Source organism: Plecotus auritus, assembly GCF_963455305.1.
Source record: "Plecotus auritus genome assembly, chromosome: 4".
NCBI lineage: Eukaryota > Metazoa > Chordata > Mammalia > Chiroptera > Vespertilionidae > Plecotus > Plecotus auritus.
The window spans coordinates 22,875,210-22,893,825 of NC_137775.1; the positions used below are offsets into that span (position 1 = coordinate 22,875,210).

The 18,616-nt window shown below is 41.1% G+C and overlaps 1 protein-coding gene across 1 annotated transcript in view; it reads right to left on the bottom strand.

Moving 5' to 3' along the window:
* STX7 (syntaxin 7) overlaps nt 1–18,160 on the bottom strand; it is a 37,390-nt gene extending 19,230 nt beyond the window's left edge. The window contains exons 1-2 of the mRNA XM_080664042.1: nt 18,031–18,160; nt 12,518–12,668 (exon numbers count right to left, since the gene is read on the bottom strand). Of these exons, the coding sequence (XP_080520168.1) occupies nt 12,518–12,602 (85 nt within the window). The 5' untranslated portion in view covers nt 12,603–12,668; nt 18,031–18,160. The remainder of the gene's footprint in view (nt 1–12,517; nt 12,669–18,030) is intronic.
* Nucleotides 18,161–18,616: the final 456 nt, after the last annotated feature.

Genomic DNA, 18,616 nt, shown 5'->3' on the forward strand with positions numbered 1-18,616 from the left:
ACTATATTCTGTGCAGTGACAAAACCTGAAGTCATTTTCAAGGTCCACCATTTCTTACTTCTTTTCAGTTGGGTCAAGTTTCTAAACTTTCTAAACCTCTGTTTTCCAGCTAATGAAAAGAAAATAGGATTCCACCGAGTCTCCTATCTATCTACTCCAGGACTTCTGTGAGGATCAAATGAGATGAGGCATGGGAAAACACTTCACAGACATTTGGTTACAGTGTAAAATGTTTCTACCTCGCTATAAAGCAAGTCGTGTTCCTGGGCTGAAGAAACTCCTAGGAGGCTAGTCGCTTGGGAGAGGAAGCCGGGCATTGCTACGTGATATCATTACCTAGATGGGCACTTAGCATATTAGCCTTTTATATATGTAGATTCTACATATATATTAAAACTGGTCATGTTAACTACAATTAGAGAATCATTAGGTTAGGTTTGTTACAAGGTACAAGGTGCCTGGGAAAATGTATCACAAGTAAATACCTGTATCAGTAGCTGAAAAAAAGATCAATACAAAAAGGTCCTAAGAAAAAAAATCAAGTCAACTTGGTCTATTTCATATTCCAAGAAAAAACAAGAAAGGTGCATTATAATTCTAAAAGGCACACCACAAGTGGAGAAAACTCCCTAGAGAACCTGAAAGAATTACGAGCTTTTTTCCAAATAGGCTGTCTATCTCATGCTCCATCTTGTGACCTGAACAGGGAGTTTATCTTCTTTGTGGGTAAAAGAACTGACGCAAATTGTGGAGACAAGCAGGGGTGGCGAGGAGGATGCAGTCCTTCCACAGGATGGATCTCGAGTGGACGAGGGCCTCCAGGGCTGGCCAAGCCCAGCGGTTTGCTGTGCCGCCGGCCCAGCAGGCGAAGGCAGATGCTGTCCCCACAAAACAATTTCACATTTGGAACACATTCCATTTCCAATTCCTCACTGTGTCCTTCCCAGATACTTCAAAGGTAGAAAGGCAGAGAGGTTACTAACAAAGTAGAAACTTAGGGCATTTTAAACTTATTGTAGGTTAATAAAGAGTTAAATCTGAAGGCATGCTCTTAAAAATAAAGTACAAAAACAAGTCATTTGACTGCATGGGAGCAATAGTTCCGTTCCTGAGACGCCAGGACTTGGCGGCCAGTTCTATCTCAGCAGAGATAGTCAGTCCTAAAGTTTTATCTCACGCACCTGCTCAGTTCACCTGCTCTGAGAGGGTCTGGAATCAGAAGTGACAAAGACCCGGGCAGGGAGTGGCCCCTGAGAAGGTGACCTGTGTGAGCAGTGAGCACGGGCCAGGACTTGGCGAAGCGGCTCCTAACCTGCGTCTGAAAGGAAAGTCTTCGCCAGGATCCCCTCGTTGTCTCTCAAGTCATGTTTAGAAGAGGACACTGCTGTGTTACAAGGTCCTTGGAAAGCTGTGTTGTCATTAGTGCCTCCTTCCTACGGTTTGTTTTCTTGAGAAAAAAAAAAACAAGCCAACCTGTATAAACGTAGGAGTCATGGAACAGACCTTTGCTCTCGGCAAAATCAGGTTTTCAACAATGTGAGAGCCGTTACCCACACATTCTGTTCCCTCCTCAAAGTTGTCTGGTATGTGCCACCTGAAGACCTCTGAGTTTTCAACCGTTTTATTTTAAAAACTGGACAGCTTATTATTGTAAAACATTTTATCACGTATTCTGAAAATAGCTGTTCTCAGTTTGCTTATGTGGAGTCCTGGCTTATTGTTTGTTTTTGTTTATGGCAGAAATGTATAAAATCTATTTTGTAGTTTTAAAATTGAAAACAATCCTTAAAAAAAATAAAAGGATCTCAATAAAGGGGTGGGGGTAAGATAAAGCCTCATTCTAGTTCTCCAACCTTCCTGACCGCCCCCCACCCCCAACCCTTGGCCCACCTCCCTGGTGAGCTTGGCTCAATAACTCTCCTTCAGCTCCAAAAGCAGCCAAAGGTAGGCCACGTCATGAAGTTCACCTCCAATGTACATGGCAGCAGCAGCGATTCCCAAATCGCTACCTCAGTCCTAATTTCTGATCAGGGCTATTTACCCAAATAGCGCTACTCAGATGTTGCTAAAACACTGAAAATGGGTTTCTGCTTCCAATAGGAACATGGTCGAAGTTTGTGTCTGAATCTTCCTTCCTGAAGCCATAAAGAACACGGGGGTTGGGGGGTGGTAAGAGAGGGGACTCATCAAAGTTACATTTGCAGAGAAATTAAGACAACAACAAAATTCTCAAAAATATGTACACATGAGCAAAAGCAACAGAAAAGAGCAGATCCTGTGTGGGAAGCCACGTGGGTGGGGTAGGAAATAGGGGAGTTTGAGAGCAGAGTGGGGGAGGCAGAGCGGCAAGATATCACCAGCAAATGTCCCCTTCCAGAGGAACATAATCACCCCGGAGTGGGACCAGGAGCAGGCCTGAGAGGACCGGGGTCCTCTGCTGGGGGAGGTGGAAAAGGGAAGGAGGCAGACTCCTCAGGAAGAGGTGGCTGTGTATCTTGGGGCCAATGGAAGCGAAAGCTCTCCTACACCAAACTGGGTTCTGAGAAATAGGCCTCATGCAGGGCAGAGAGAAAGGAGACCTTGAGCAGAGAGACTGGGCACTTCCCCTCCCCCCACAGCACTCTCCTGCCAGAACATCAAACTCATTCTCCTGAACAACAACAAAAAGAACAGATATAACCACACACAAAAAATATATCAAGAAAATTATAGGAAAAAATAGCAAATTCCCTACAAAGAAAATGCAGCAGGAAAAAAATGTTGCCACAAAGCAGAGAAGGTAAAAATTATAACCCAAAATGGAACTGCCATTTTTTTTTAACTCAGTGAGGCAACTGCAATTCTAAAGGAAGATCACAAAAGAACTCATGGAGGAGATGCCAGATAAGAGGCACTGGTGAAGTGGAAACTAGAGGACCTTGGGAGAGACTTACAGAGCACTATTTTGTAGGAACTTTGGGTTCTCCCAAGTCAATGGATAAGCAAACTAATTTAAAAGAAATCTGCTTGCCCTAACTGGTTTTGCTCAGTGGATAGAGCGAAGGCCTGCGGACTGAAAGGTCCCAGGTTCGATTCCGGTCAAGGGTATGTACCTTGGTTGCGGGCACATCCCCAGTAGGAGGTGTGCAGGAGGCAGCTGATTGATGTTTCTAACTCTCTATCCCTCTCCCTTCCTCTCTGTAAAAAATCAATAAAATATATTTTTTAAAAGCAATCTGCTTTTTAAAAACCCAGTCTGGAGTAAGTATGAAAGGCAATTACTCTTTAATGAAAAATATGGCTCAGTAATTGGTGAAAAACAACAAAAAATAAAGAGATGAAAATACGAACTGTTGAAACCTCTTCCACCTACAACCCTTCAAGTATCTGAGCAGCAATCCTAGCTGCCCCTTGGGGAAGTGCTCCCAGTACTTTCAAAGTGCTGCATGTATCTGCTTACACAGTGTGCTCTATTTACCCCGCTCATTCCTCTTGGTCTCGTTCCATGGTTCACATTCACATGTGTTTCCTTTTAAGAACTGAATTCACAAAGATAGCGTGCTGGCTTTCCTTTATGATGTCTTTATTATACACCTTGCTGCTTCTTCACTGAGGTACTTGTACATTGCGGGCATGACATCTGACAGCTTCCCATCCTATTCAACTGTCTTCCTTCCTTCCAGGGTCACATATTGGCACCACAACATTCTCCTTTCTAGAATTTTCTGTCCTAGCCTTTGTCAACCAACAAGCCCTAACAGCCTCTGCATGCAAAGCTCTTGAGGAAAACAATTATGCATAAAGACATGACTCCCTGCCATTAGAAAAGATTATGGACCAGATAACAAAAAAGGTTGGTACTTAGAAAAAATATATAAAGACTAAAAGATGAAAAAACAATTCACAAGCTAGCATCTTATTACCAAATGAGGGGAGATTGCCGTCATAAGGCCAAACGAAAGGAAAATAAAAATTTATCGAATAGCTACTACTTTTTGAAAATATATAAATGTAATTAAAATACACTGGGTAACCTAATTTAGAGCATGCATTGTGATTTTATGGAGGGCTGATGCAAGCCAGGCACTGCTCCTATAGCATAGACAGCGCTGTGAAAAGACATTTGATCTCAGGGAGCTGACGTTTTAGTAGGGTGTAATTGTAGTGTTTAATTTACTAATAAAAGACGTAATAAAAATAAAACAGGTTCATGAGAAAAGGAGTAATTGGAGCTGCCCCCTGCATGTCACCTACTGGGAATCGAGCCTGCAATCCGGGCATGTGCCCTGACCGGGAACTGAACCAACACCTTGGTGCATGGGCGGACACTCAACCACAATGGCCATGGCCAGGAGTCATATCTTAAAGTTGGAATTAATAGAACAGAAAAGGGCTCACTCCTGTTTGGTCACAGACAGCACTCCTGTTTGGCCATGTAGGAGAAGAGTCACCAGAGAAAAGAAGTTGTTGCCTTTGTTAAAATTCCCTTGACTGAGACAATTTCCACACCCATCTTGTTTAATGCCAACAGCTGAGGCATAAAGAAAATGACAATGGAATCAAAGCTACTGAAGTTTTTCTCCTCAAGGGGGAAAAAAGAAACCCAATAAACATTTTCAGATGTGTGATGTTAAAAGTAGATCGATCTATCTATCTATCAATCAAATAGCATTTTAGGAGGGAGAGGGAGAGGAGGAGGGAGAAGAGAGGGAGAACAGTTTTCAACTCCCTTTCCTCTATCAATTGCCTTCCCATCCAAAAATGCTCACCAACAGGAAAAAAATCCCCAATTCCTGAGAAAATACACACAGCTCCAGTAAATTTCATAAACTGCTCAGGACTGGGACTGTTTTTTTCAAGAAAAGCTTGCCCTGGCACTAAAATAGAGAAGTTGACATTAGCTTCCCTTTTGTGCAATCATGTGTTAAGATGCAAAAACAAGTGTCTCCTTCACCAGACTCTAATGAAAAAAGTTGTATTCATTCTTGTAGTAACAAAAGGGTTCACATTTGTATATAGACTTTGTATTTCATCTCATAGTCCTAAAGACCTAATGGGGACAAGAGCCAAGCACTGGTCCTAATTAACAAATAAGTTAAGTATGCACACAGAATGAGAAGCTAATTACAGCACAAATATTTTTTCAACTCTAAACAAATCTGTGTTGGACTAACAACTATAATCTATAGGAGCTAAGCATTAAAAAAGTGAAACAATAAAGACTCAACATAAATATTTTTCAGTCACCTTCTCTTAACCTTTGTAACATGGGCTTAAGTTCAAATATTTTATCCCTCTCCAGAAAGTTCTGCCTTCCCAAATCTTCTGGAAAACACACACACACACACACACACACACACACACACACACACACACACACTATGTAATAAATCCTGCATATTTTAGCAGAACACTCTGAACACATAAATTCAGATGAGTATACTTTATTACCAATGGATCAACTCTGTTCATTTTCCAAAAGCTGTTAGCCACTCTGTATCTTCCTCTTTCAGATTACTCTTAAAAAACAAAAAGAACAACTCAAATGCCAGATTCTCATTAGCATTGATGGGAAGACTTACTACAACATGGTGCATAGGGAAAACTTTTATCTCAAGGACTATGTTTCATGGTCAGCTGTTAATCATTTCTATGTGTTAATTTCCTCCAATTCATAACGTGGCTAATTCTGGCATGATTAACACCAAAATCCCTGTGACTACAACTGTACCACCTCTTAATACTTAGAAATAATACCTAAGTCTAAATGGTCTTGTGAATGACTGTATCTATTATGGGATTTTTAAAGTATTTATTATGGGTCCAGATATGGCAATTGGTCTCTTAATAACAAAGAGAATAATCCTGCATATGTTGTAAGAGTTTTCAGGATTCTTTAAAACTTTGCTTAAAAATATAGCCTGTTAAAGGTGGAAAACCATAACCCAGCCCAGAGAAAAAATATATATATAAGAATATCATGGCCTAGCCAGTTTGGCTCAGTGGATAGAGTGTCAGCCTGCGGACTGAACTGTCCCGAGTTTGATTCTAGTCAAGGGCACATGCCTGAGTTGCAGGCTCAATCCCCAGTAGGGGGCATCATCATTGATGTTTCTATCTCTCCCTCTCCTTTCCTCTCTGAAATCAATAAAAATATATTATAAAAAAATATATATATCATGTCATAGAAAGTGAAACAGCTCACTCAAAGTCACACTGCTATTTGGATCTGATTTCAGAAAATGTGCATGCACACACATATAACTAGTCTAATTAGAAAGTTTTCCTATGGTTTCATTGATTCTCCTAACTAAGTAATATTCTAAAAAGTCTGATTCTAATGAGGAAATTGCAATATAAATCATAATGAGGTACAAATATAGCTAAAATGTAAAAGACTGTAGATGCCAAATTTGGCAAGGATTTGGAGCAATACAAACTCTGATCACTGGTTGGTGGGAGTATAACCTGGTACAACTACTTTAGGTAACTGTTTAGCTGTATCTACTATAGCTGTACATACACATATCCAGCGACCCAATTCCTACATACATGAAACAACAGAATGTACAAGAATGTTCATAGCAGCAAAGAAACATAAACCAGAAACACTCCAAATGTCCATCAACAACAGAAAGAATTGATTGTGGTATGTTTGAATATGGAATATATAGAGTAATGAAAACAAAAGACCTACATTACGTGCAACCACATGGATGAATTCCAAAAATATAATGGGAGAAAGAAGTCCAACACAAAACATATTACTTGATTCTATTAAATAAAGCTTAAAAACTAAGAAAATTAATCATGTTAGAAGTCAGGACACTAGTTATCTTCAGAGAGGGTATAAGTGTGAGAAGAGCTTCAGGGGCTAGTAATATTCTATTTATTCACATGTGTGGTGTTGTAACAGGTAATTCATTGAGCTATACACTAATAATATACTACTCAATATATATATATATTTGACATCTATTTTTTAAGTTAAAAACAACAATAATTACGTGATAGATTTCAATACATTTATTCTGTTTCTTTAAAAAACATGAGTTCTTTCTGTGTGTTCTGAATAAATTTTTCTATATTGTTTGTTGTCTGTGCAAAGATAAACGGCCCCTATGAAAATACCCTACTTGGGTTTACCTTATACAGCAGACTCAGCCATTTCAACCCAAAGGCTTGCTTATTTTTTTGTGTTATACGTCACTAGTAGGAAGTTTGTCTCTGATACTCCTAGTAAAAATGTTACTTTTGAACATCTCATGCCAAAGCTTGAGAACTAAATTTAACCATTTCTTTGATTCACGATGATTTTCTAGACCTGGGATAACAAACAGTTTAACTTACAGGCCAACTCCAGTCTACGAGGAATTGCTGCCTGGCGCACTGGGAAAGACTAGACGCCGTGTCAGGGCCAGCCACGGAGAACACCGTCTGTGCCGTGGGCAAAGGATGAGCTTTGGGAGCACAATACTTGCTTAGTCTGTGACAGCCAACAGAACACTTTCTCTACAGGATGAAAATGTCTTCTTAATCATTTTAAATGCTCCACAGAGACATTCCCAATAGAGTTCTTAGGAAGTCATGTTAATATAATCTATTTTTGTCTAAATATATTTTATATTTTAGTATTCATAATATTTAAGTATTTTGTTCTATATAAATTAAGTTATTGCAACATGGTTTAAATATTTCACTAGTAAAGCAAATTGATAAGACTACGCATTATTTTTAATAAAAAGTCGTTTAAGGGAAAAAATGTTTAAATACGTTTTGTTTCATCTATCCTATTCTTTGCAAAACAGAACTGTCAGAATAAAATATTAGAAAGAAAAAAAAAAAACAAGCAACCCCCCCCCCACCACCACCACCACCACTAAACTCCCATCTTACTAAATGTTATCCTTGGGTTCCTCCAAGAAAAATCTTTTTGATTGCTATTTTCTTTTTTTGATATAAACTAAACCATACAACCCAATATTGGGCAAGTTTTCATTAATCTATATATAGCAAAGCTAATTTAAAAATGAGCTTTCCCACTGCTCAGGAAGACTACAGCTTTACTTGAAAGATGCACATATTCTAACTATAAGGGTGTCACCTTATTTACAGCATGTTCTCTTTAGGTTTCTTTTGTAAAACTAGATAATTTGTGCAGACACAAATTCACAAGATGCAAATGTACTGTGAAAAGAGCACCCAATTGCGGTGCAAAAGTACCATTTTTATTCAGTCTCATCCAGTATTATTAGCATTAGCAGATGGGGAAAAGTGAACTGAAATTTTACACTTCTGCCTTTCACTTCCATGTGATTTCTTCACAGCCCTGCTCGGTGGCACACACCGGATAGTAGATTAAACTTTTAACAACTAACTCTATCTAAATCTAAACTTCCCTTCATTTACACACTGAACCTCAGAATTGGAAAAAATACAGTGATGACGGGTTTCACTAAATTCATGACCCCAAATCGCAAATGAATACTCAACCTACCATTAACCCTTCTCTGTCTCCAAGGTATGTCAATTCTCTCAGTTGTCAAAACTACAAGTAATCACTTTCTCTTTCTTTCCATGGACTTCCACCAGCCTTCTTTCCCATTCTCTATCCAATGCCTTTGCCTCCTATTTTGTTTAAAAACAGCTTATTCAGACAGGAACTCCTCATCTTCACCCACCACGTTTACTGTTTACACCACACAACTCAGTACAGACACTAAAGATCCATTCCCCTTCCCCACTAGCCTTCAAAGACAGTTCTTTTACAATTATACTCTCCCTAGAATCTCCCTTTTGGACTGGAAAAATGCAACCTTTCTTTGATCCTCTTTCTACTTCCATGGTAGAATCTGCCAGTTGCCTAAATATTGATTTTCCCCTTCTCTCTCAAATGAAGCAATACCCAGTTTTAGTGAGCACATTGCAATCCAGCCTTCCTGGCAGCTAGGCATGGTCATGTGACCACATCTCATTTCTGGTCAGTATATAAGCAGAGGTGAGCAGGATTCTGAGAAGTCTTGATCCTTCTTCCTCCTTTTCTCCATCTATATTTGGAATATGGATATCAGACCACTCTTTCCAAAGACACCAGTTTGCAAGGTCCAATTCTCTGCTTTTATCTTAGTCTCTCAGCAGCATTAGATACAAATGATGCCTCACTCAGTCTTGAGACACCTTTTTTTTAATTTCTAGAAATCCACCAAATGCTAATTTTCTTGTTATCTCTCTGGTCACTCCTGATTCTTTATGTTGCTTTCTCCCTGCCTTCCTGACCTCTATTTTTTTTTAATGCCCCAGTCCTCTTCTCTTAACTGTACTCACTCCTTTGCGGTTATTTTAGAACTATGGTTTTATATTCTGGTGACACTCTGATGTCCTAATTCATATACACTGAGAGGCCAGATTATTATGATCTCTGAATGCATAATAATCTGGCCACTCAGTGTATATCCTATATAATAAAAGGCTAATATGCAAATTGTCCCCTTGACCAGGAGTTCGACCAGCAGGCAGGCCGGCCAAAAGCCCATGTCCCCTCCCCCTGGCCAGGCTGGCCGAACCCCACCCATGCACAAATTCATGCACCGGGCCTCTAATACACACACACACACACACACACACACACACACATTGAGTGGCCAGATTATTATGTGTTCAGAGGTCATAATAATCTGGCCACTCAGTGTATTTAAAACAGATGCTTCACTTAGATGTTTAAAAGACATCTCAAAAGTTACTTGACCAAAACAAAACTCTCACCACTTCTGAACTGTAGTCCTTCCCATCTCAGTACACGCTCACCATTCTCTTGGTTGCTCAATGCAAAAACCACGAGTTATTCTGGATTCCTCTTTCTCTCTCAGTCCATCTGCATTCATCATCAAGTCCCATTGGCTCTGCCTCCAGAGAACATCGTCATTTCTCTCTGTCCCCACTGCTACCACCCTGGTGTAGGCCACATCTCTCTCATCAGACACCCGTGATGGCCAATGTGTCCCCCCTCTATTTTCTAAGAGAAGCCAAAGCAATCTTTTCAAAGTGCAGATCTGATTGTGCCTCCTCCCTGTTTCTCAGAATGAAATCTAAACTCCCCAGATAGCCTCCAAGGCTCTAGGTGACCTGCTCAACCTCCTCTCTGATTTCATTTCCGGTCACTCTTGCCTCAAGTGTTGTATTTCAGCCACACTGGAGTTTTATTTCGTATTTTCTGCACATACTAATCTCTTGCCTGCTTTTTATTTAGTACTAGCAGTAGCTTCCACTTAAATGCTCTTTCCCAGTGTCTTCACACTACCAGCCTCTTCTCCATCTAAGCTAAGGCAGCTTCTTATGTTTACACAAGACATAAGATATGCTTCAAATATCTAAAGGTGGTGGTTGTACCTTCTAATGGTTAAACACTCCCCCTATAATAGGTCTTCACAAGAAACAGTAGTGGGTCTAATCACCACTTCCAAACTGTCCTAATGGCAATGCAGTGGCATACTCAGCAATCAACTGTGCCATGCATATGCAACTCTGGTCCAATTTACCACTTCTCATCTGCCTGGATCAACTGATCTCTTCCTCAGGAGCATGACCTGATTTAAGTTAACCCTTACTCCCTTTTATTTCAAGCTCACACTCAATCTCCACCTGATGCATCTTTCACACTACTAAGTGCTACTGACTTTAAAATCTCAGTACACTACAGTTATTTCTCCTTCTTCCCAGAAGTCCTGGCATCATTTAGCTTGAGGATACCTTCCCTATTCTTTGGAGGTCCTGATTTTCCACACATGTAAATTAAAACAAGTTCTCTTAATTTTCACACAGGTGGCCTGAGGTTACCAGCATGATTTCTAACCAGCAACAAGGAAGCCACAGAAAGGAGAGGCTCTTTGGGGCATCATCAGAATAGACAAGAAGCTGGAAGAATGAGGTGGAGACAATGCTGGTGCCCTGGCACAAACTGGAACAATCCCTGATGTACCATTCCTATGGTCTCTGCTGTGGACAGACATGACACCTCTACACTATAGCAATCACTTCCTTTTCCTCTAATAATAGCCAAAGAAAACAAGAATTACTCCAAAGCAGAATAAGCATTTGTTCTACCCAGCTGTGCACAGTGGCACTCTTTTGAGAGCCATCTGTAATCTAACTTATTTTCTTTGTCTCAAAACACACTGATATCTCACTTAAATCATTCAGATAGAGTAATGATTGTTGGGAAGTTAATGATTAGATAAAGATATACAGTTTGGTCATCTGAAAACAGCCCTTATTTCTGCAGTATGTTAGCATTCTGGTAAAAAGAATAGCCTTAAAGAAGAAGGCTGAAGAATAAAATGATACTAACACTCTAAAAGTGTTGCCCAGGTAATGCCCAGAATGTCAAAAGAGTGACCACAGATGACTAGAATCATCCAGGTACGTGATTAGCTGTGATTCAGAAACAAAGAATAAAACGAAATAAAAATTCTATAGGCTCAAATCTGCTATAGTGATTTTTTTGGGTCTTATGTACATTCTGAGGTGTAATAATTTCTAATAAAATGCCACATTAGATCAGACTACTTATATTCAGTCTTTGACAGGTACAGCAAAGGAATCTGGAGAATCCAGATAGTTGTCTTCTATATCTGCCTAAATAGATAATAATGTTCCCTCCATAGTTCTTCCCTGCTCCTGAATAACATACCACATAGTTATCCTTTACAACATTAACCTAAACCATATTCAGTCAGATTTTTTTAGTAAACATACGTTCCTTAACAACTTGAGCCCTAGCCTGTTTGGCTCAGTGGATAGAGCATCGGCCTGCGGACTGAAAGGTCCCAGGTTCGATTCCGGTCAAGGGCACATAACAGGGTTGCTGGCTCGATCTGCAGTGGGGGGCATGCAAGAGGCAGCCGATCAATGATTCTCATCATTGATGTTTCTATCTCTCTCCCTCCTTCTCTCTTCCTCTCTGAAATAAATAAAAAAAAAATTAAAAAAGCAGAAACAAAAACTTGATAGTGCTGCCCCGTTCCAAACCTGTGAGACTTAGTCAAGTCTCATTAATCTCACCTAGAATCAGAGAGTTATAAAGCAAACATAAGTATTACTTTTTTACATCTTTATGTAAAAGTGAAGCTCTAAAGAAAAATGCAGTTCAGTGTTATCTCTTCTATATATAATTATTTCTTTTTTAAATATATTTTTATTGATTTCAGAGAGGAAGGGAAAGGGAGAGAGAGATAGAAACATCAATGATGAGAGAGAACCATGGATTGGCTGCCTCCTGCAAGCTCCCTACTGGGGATCGAGCCAGCAACCCAGGCATGTGCCCTGACTGAATCTGCAGGTCAACACTCTATACACTGAGCCAAACTGGCTAGGGCTATAATTATTTCTTATATTCATTCTAAAGAATTCTAGCCTTCTAAAGTCTGTTCTTCAGGGAACTCCTCCATCTCTCAAGCACTAGTAGTTGTCCTTTTCTTAATCTCCCCCAAGTTCAGCTAAGAACTGAAAACAAACAGTAAAGTCAATTTAAAACTCAACTTACAACATTGTGTGATCTTCTGGATGTTGGAAGAGATACGCTGGGCCAGCTGAGTGGGGTCACCAATGGCTCCTGGCATGTAAGACATGGTTGATTTGCTTAGTCACTAATTTCATCAGATGTTGGTGGGCTGTACAGTTTTCTAAGCAGTCACCTAAATAACAACAACAAAAAGTTGCATGGTTGTATTTTTAAAGTTATTGACTTATAGTTTCCAAACAGTCCATCTGGGAGGTTGCAAATATAAACTTGATTAACCTAACAGGGTTGAAATCTCTCCCCTATGTCTATCAAAACAACTAAACTTTATAAGACACTGTCGGGTTAAACATGTTAAACAAAATAAGGTTCCAATTGTACATTGCCTTTGAACTTCTCTGATTTCTCTAAGGAAGAGTTATTAAGTCCTTTTTTCTGTGTATAATTTTATTTGTTTATATATTTTGTCTTTACACTGTGAGCAACTTTAAGGCAGGGCCCACATGCTATTTATCTTTCTCCAACATTTAAAACAATTCTGGGCACAGAACAGATATTTAAATATTTATTAAACAGAATACAGACTTCAGGCTACCCCCAGGAATTTCATTACTCTAATGTAACATACAGCTCAGGAACATATGATTAATGGTCTCTAATTTTAGAGATCAAAAAGGAAGAAGGTCAAATTTGAAAGAGCAAAGCCAACAAGCGAGGAAGAAAGCAATGCCCTGTAAAACGCTTACCACACAAACATCTTCCTGATAGAGCAAGAACAACTCTCTTCTTCCAGGGCCAGCATTAGGACAGGAAGCTAAGCTGGGCTACTGCTATGGTAAGGAGGTAAGATGAAATTCTTTTCTTCTTCTAGCCACACCACACCATTGGGAGTTTGAAAAGAAAGAATGAAAAGGGGTGTCCTATATACAGGACTGTGAACAACAAAGAATTTCAACTACTCCTACACCATCTTTTCACTGAGTGTGTACTGAATACTGCAGAGTTGTAGGCGGTCAATTTGTAAGCCAACCATCTACCACGAGTTTGCTAGCGGCCCAGCATTAAAAGAAGCACTTGGGCCTGCTCAGTGGTTGAGTGTTGGCCAATGAACCAGGAGGTCATGGTTCGATTGCCAGTCAGGGCACATGCCCAGGTTGCAGGCTTGATCCCCAGTAAGGGGGCATGTCTTTCTCTCATTGATGTTTCTCTCTATCCCTCTCCCTTCCTCTCTCTAAAATCAATTTTAAAAAATTTTTAAAGAAGCACTTGGGAGCTGCAAGCAAATACAACAACAAAGGTAAAGTATTTGTTCAAGTCACGTTTGTCTTTTAGGTGAAAGGATAAAGTTAGTCATGTAAAACAACAAAAGCAATACAAATCAGTGAAGAAAAGGTCAATACTGACAGGGACTATGGAAAGGCAGTATCACTATTGCCCCTATCTAGAAAGAATTCCTGAAACAGACTTCGATACCTGGGTATGGAAAACAACAACGGCAAAGCACTAAAACCTGGGGCGGGTAGACCCAGAACATGTGGCTAGAGCAAACACACTGTGTCAATCCCCAGAGGAAGGAGAGGTTCCTGGTCAACTCTGAGTCTGAAGAGTCACGGCTGGGACAAGTGAGAGACAACACCGAAAGAAAAAGAGAGGAATGACCTAACATTTATTGCACATCTGTGAAATGAGAAGCATTCCACAAAGACTACCTGATTCAATTTTCAAAATCTCCCCTTTAAAGTAGGTAATGGCAAATACACCTTGTTTTAACGATGAGCAAACTGTGGTTTATAAAGATTAAGTCACTGGAAAGGTAACCCAGCCCATCCACCAGGTGGAGGTGGGATTCAATCCCAGGGTTCTGGTTCCAAAACTACTCAAGCTGGGCTCCCACACAAAACTAGTGTCACAGAAGAGGACGGGCCCTACACGCCGGTTTAGTTTGAATGTGTTGTGATAAGAAACCACTGCAGAATTCTGGTAGGGGAGAAGAGGCCACAAGGAAATACGTGTTTCTGTTCTAAGGGTCAGTGCTGGCAGGAAGTACAATAGCTGAACTGTTGAGATGGGTACAACCGTACTGGTTCCATGCCTGAAACACTGACATGTGTCCTGAGAGCTTTTTGATGCTCTCTATTCTTCTTCATTGTTCCACAGATCCAATTTATCTATTCTGGGCCCTCTGGACCTCACCAAGTCCTAGAGAGAGATCCAAAACCAATTTCATAAAAGGGCAAATTAAAACCTCAATGCAGACAGCAGAACCACTGCAGCAGGGTAGCAGGAATAAAGTTCCAGGCAGCTTTGGACTTGGGCCTGCAGTGACCTGAAGCTCTGGGCCCAGACAGAACAAGACTGGATCTGGGGATTCAATGAGACTAAACATCTACAAACCACCAATTGGATCTCAAAATTAAGCATCTATTTTTTTTTCAAGAAGCACTTTATTGAGATATAACTCACATATCATATGATTTACCCACTTAAAGTGTACAATCCAGCCCTAGCAGGTTTGGCTCAGTGAATAGAGCATAGGCCTGCAGACTGAAAGGTCCTGGGTTCGATTCCAATCAAGGGCACATGCCCAGGTTTCGGGCTCGATCCCCAGTAGAGGGCGTGCAGGAGACAGCCGATCAATGATTCTCTCTCATTGATGTTTCTCTCTCTCTCTCCCTCTCCCTTCCTCTCTGAAATCAATAAAAATATATTTAAAAAAATATAAAAATTGCACTACTTAGCACATTTGTAATTTAAAAAAATAATGAAGTGTACAATCCAACAGTGTTTTTAAACATTCACCAAGTTGTGCAACCATCACCACATCACATTTAGGACATTTCACTACCCTAAAGATAAAGTCCATACCCATAAGCGGCCACTCCCCCTTGGTCTCCAACCTCCCCAGCTGTAGGCAACAACTAATCCACTTTATATCTTCATAGGTATGCCTATTCTGCATATTTCATATGAATGGAATCATACAATATGTGTTCTTTTGTGACTGGCTTCTTCTCTCAGTATGTCTTCAAGGCCCATCCATATTGATGTATGAATCAATACTTCATTACTTTTATAGCCAAATAATATTCTACTACATGGTCAGAGAAAATTTTCTCCTGGCTCAATGACATCTTTCTCTTTCCTTTCCCTCTTATCAACGAGAGCTCTAGAAAAACTGGCTCACAGCCAACACAAACACACTGGATGAGGAAATGTTCCTTTTTTCTTATTTATGTACTCTCTTCTACCCTCTTGGGTGCATGTGTGTGAGGGGAGGGGTTCCTCCATCCACATACACAAACACACCTATATACAAATGAGTCTCCCCTCCATATCTCCAAGTCATACTCTTAACTCTAATTAGTATCTACATGGTCTTTGCAGCCACGGGAACTCACCAATTTCCTTTCAGCTGCCAGTGGAACTGGCAACAAGAGATCTTTATCTTGGACAGGACAATAAGCATTGGGGCATGGACAAAGCAGTAGAAATAGTCAGTTTCACTTTCTTAATGGTGAGCACTAGCATTCAGCATTGGATTTCCCTCCACATCGCGTCCACAAATGTAAGAATATATTTGTCAAAATATAGCATTTGACAGAAAAGGCAATATTTTGTTGTTTTTTTTCCTTCACGTCTGATTTTAAAGAACGTAACAACCTAAAAGCAAGAAGGGGAGGCATCTTGAAAGACTCTATGTACCTTTAAAGGTCTTTACATAATCTAATTAATGAGAGGCAGGCAGTCTATTTTGTAGACTGCTCTGTTCTCAGTACCTGGCTATACAATAGGTGCTTAATAAATACTTATAGAAAGAGTGGATAAATGTACCTATTTCCTAAGAACACACAACCAGTTTGAGGGTAAATGTCACTATTTCTAAGACACTGAATTCCAGTGCCTTCTTTCAGATCCTGAATGGCCCAGGCTTACTGCTGCCTTTAAGCGTGTGCTTGGCGCCACTTCCTGTCTAAAGATGTTTCTTCCCATGAGCTCCATGTGACTGGCTCCTTTTTCGCAACAACATTTCCTCACATGCTAGGGAAGCCTTCAGTGACCACTGGATCTGAAGTGAGAGGTCACCACCCCTGCAACAATCCATTGATCTCTCTAACTTACTGCATCATAGTGTTAATCATCATATAAAATTATCTACTTAGTATATTGTTTAATACCTATCCCTACCTCTGGAAGATAAATATGACAGATTAACCACATTCTTTAGCTCAGCTCTTCCAACTGTTAAACTATTATATTATTTGATTTCGGTTCACAATGCCAAGGATTATTTTCACCCTTTCATACACTAAACTTCCAAATTAAATGGAATCACGCAAACTCTACCCATACTTACTGCAGATTTTTTAATATATTTTTCAACCTCCAGCACTTAGCTAAAGTCTGGTATCTTAAACAAAACTTTTGGTTTGACTTTTTCATTGGGAGCAGGAGAAGTAAAATATTGAAGAAAAATGAGGTAGACCTTAATATGTTAATATGGTATCATATTAACTTCTACAGAAACTTTAAAACTACAGCATAATTCTTAACTAGTCACAAGTTTGAGAGGAACTTCTCAAAGTGGCCTGTAAAGCAGAGGCTGGCCCACATCACAAGACAGTTTAACTCTGTTATCAGTTTATGCCCCTGAGGCTCAGGCCACCTCCAACATTACAAACAGAGCAGCATTTCAAAACCATTTCCTTTTCTTCCAGATTCTGTACAAGTTTTAAATTATACATAGTTCTAGTCAGAATACATTGATGGAAATTAAAATGAATGTATGCATACGAGAGACAGGCAAATGGAAGAAACTTAAGAGAGAAAAATATAGCATCTGACCAGAAAAGCAATGTTGTTTCTTTATGTCTGAATTTAAATAAAGTAACAATCTAGAAAACAAGAGAGGGGAGGCATCTTGAGACACTTTATGTATTTTTAAACGTCTTTATAGAAACCAACTAATGACATGTATTGAGAACGTCAAGGAAAGTTAGATTTAATCAAGCCAAATAGAAAATCGACCACGATGAGCCTCTGAATAAAGGTATCTGGTCCCTTTACTGTAGCCCTATATGCTCAGTTCTTCCAGATCCGGAAGGGGAACTTTAAAATGTGTTTTCTAAATCAGTGGGTTAAAAAGAGGACGTGGTCAGTCCGTGTCTTGATCGCGGCAGAAGCCGGATTCCAGAGCTGGCGGGGGCTGGCTCCCGGCCGGTCCCGCCCTGGTGCGCGCTGCCCGCAGGTGCGCCTGAGCGAGCGGGGCCCGGGCGGCCGTGGGAAGGCAGCAAGGCTGCAGGCGCCGGACCGGCTCGACTGGCCGGGCCGCCAGACCGCGCCGCTCACCCGTGGGCCGGGGGGTGCGGGGCGTGGGGCGCGCCGGGAGCTGGGGATCCCCAGCCCTCCGCCCCCCGAGCGCCTGCCGCAAAGCGCAGAACGGCCACCTGACGACGCGTATAAACAAGGAGGCACAGCATCTGCAGGGACATCGGACCTCGGGTGTCCGGCCAGGGACGCCCTTCCCTTGCTCGTCTTACCTCAACCTCCTCGGCTTCCTCCTCTTCCACCTCCTCCCACTCCGACAACAGGCTCCCACGGGCCCCGGAGCCCCTAGCTACAATTCTCAGCAGCTGGGTGTTGGCGATGGGACACCCACTGCGCATGCCCACAATACAGCCGGGGGGCGGGGATTGCCTTTCTCCCATTGGACCGCGGTGTTGAGTGACAGCGGTCGTCTCCCGCCCCTTCTGATTCCAAACTAAGGAATGGGCATATCAGCAAAATTGCAAGGGAGGTATTTGAGGGGCGGAGGGGCGGGGGGGCGGGGGGGCGGGGGGCGGAGGGGGTGGTCTGACTTACAGATGGTGAACGCCTTAGCTTGCGTGCAAAAAACAAGAGAAAGAAATGGAGGGCAGCTGTCGTCTCTATCTGCTGATGCCGGCCACCCTTAGACTCAGGTTTTCATCCAGCCCCACCAGCTCATTCCGGTCTTGTTTCCTAACCCTTGACTCTGCCGTAGAACGATTTCACAGTTCCAGGAAAAACTGCGAACGCAAATCAACAATCCTGGCAGGAACAATGAAAGAATAAGTCAGGAGTCATCTCCGTGTGCTCATCTAGTAG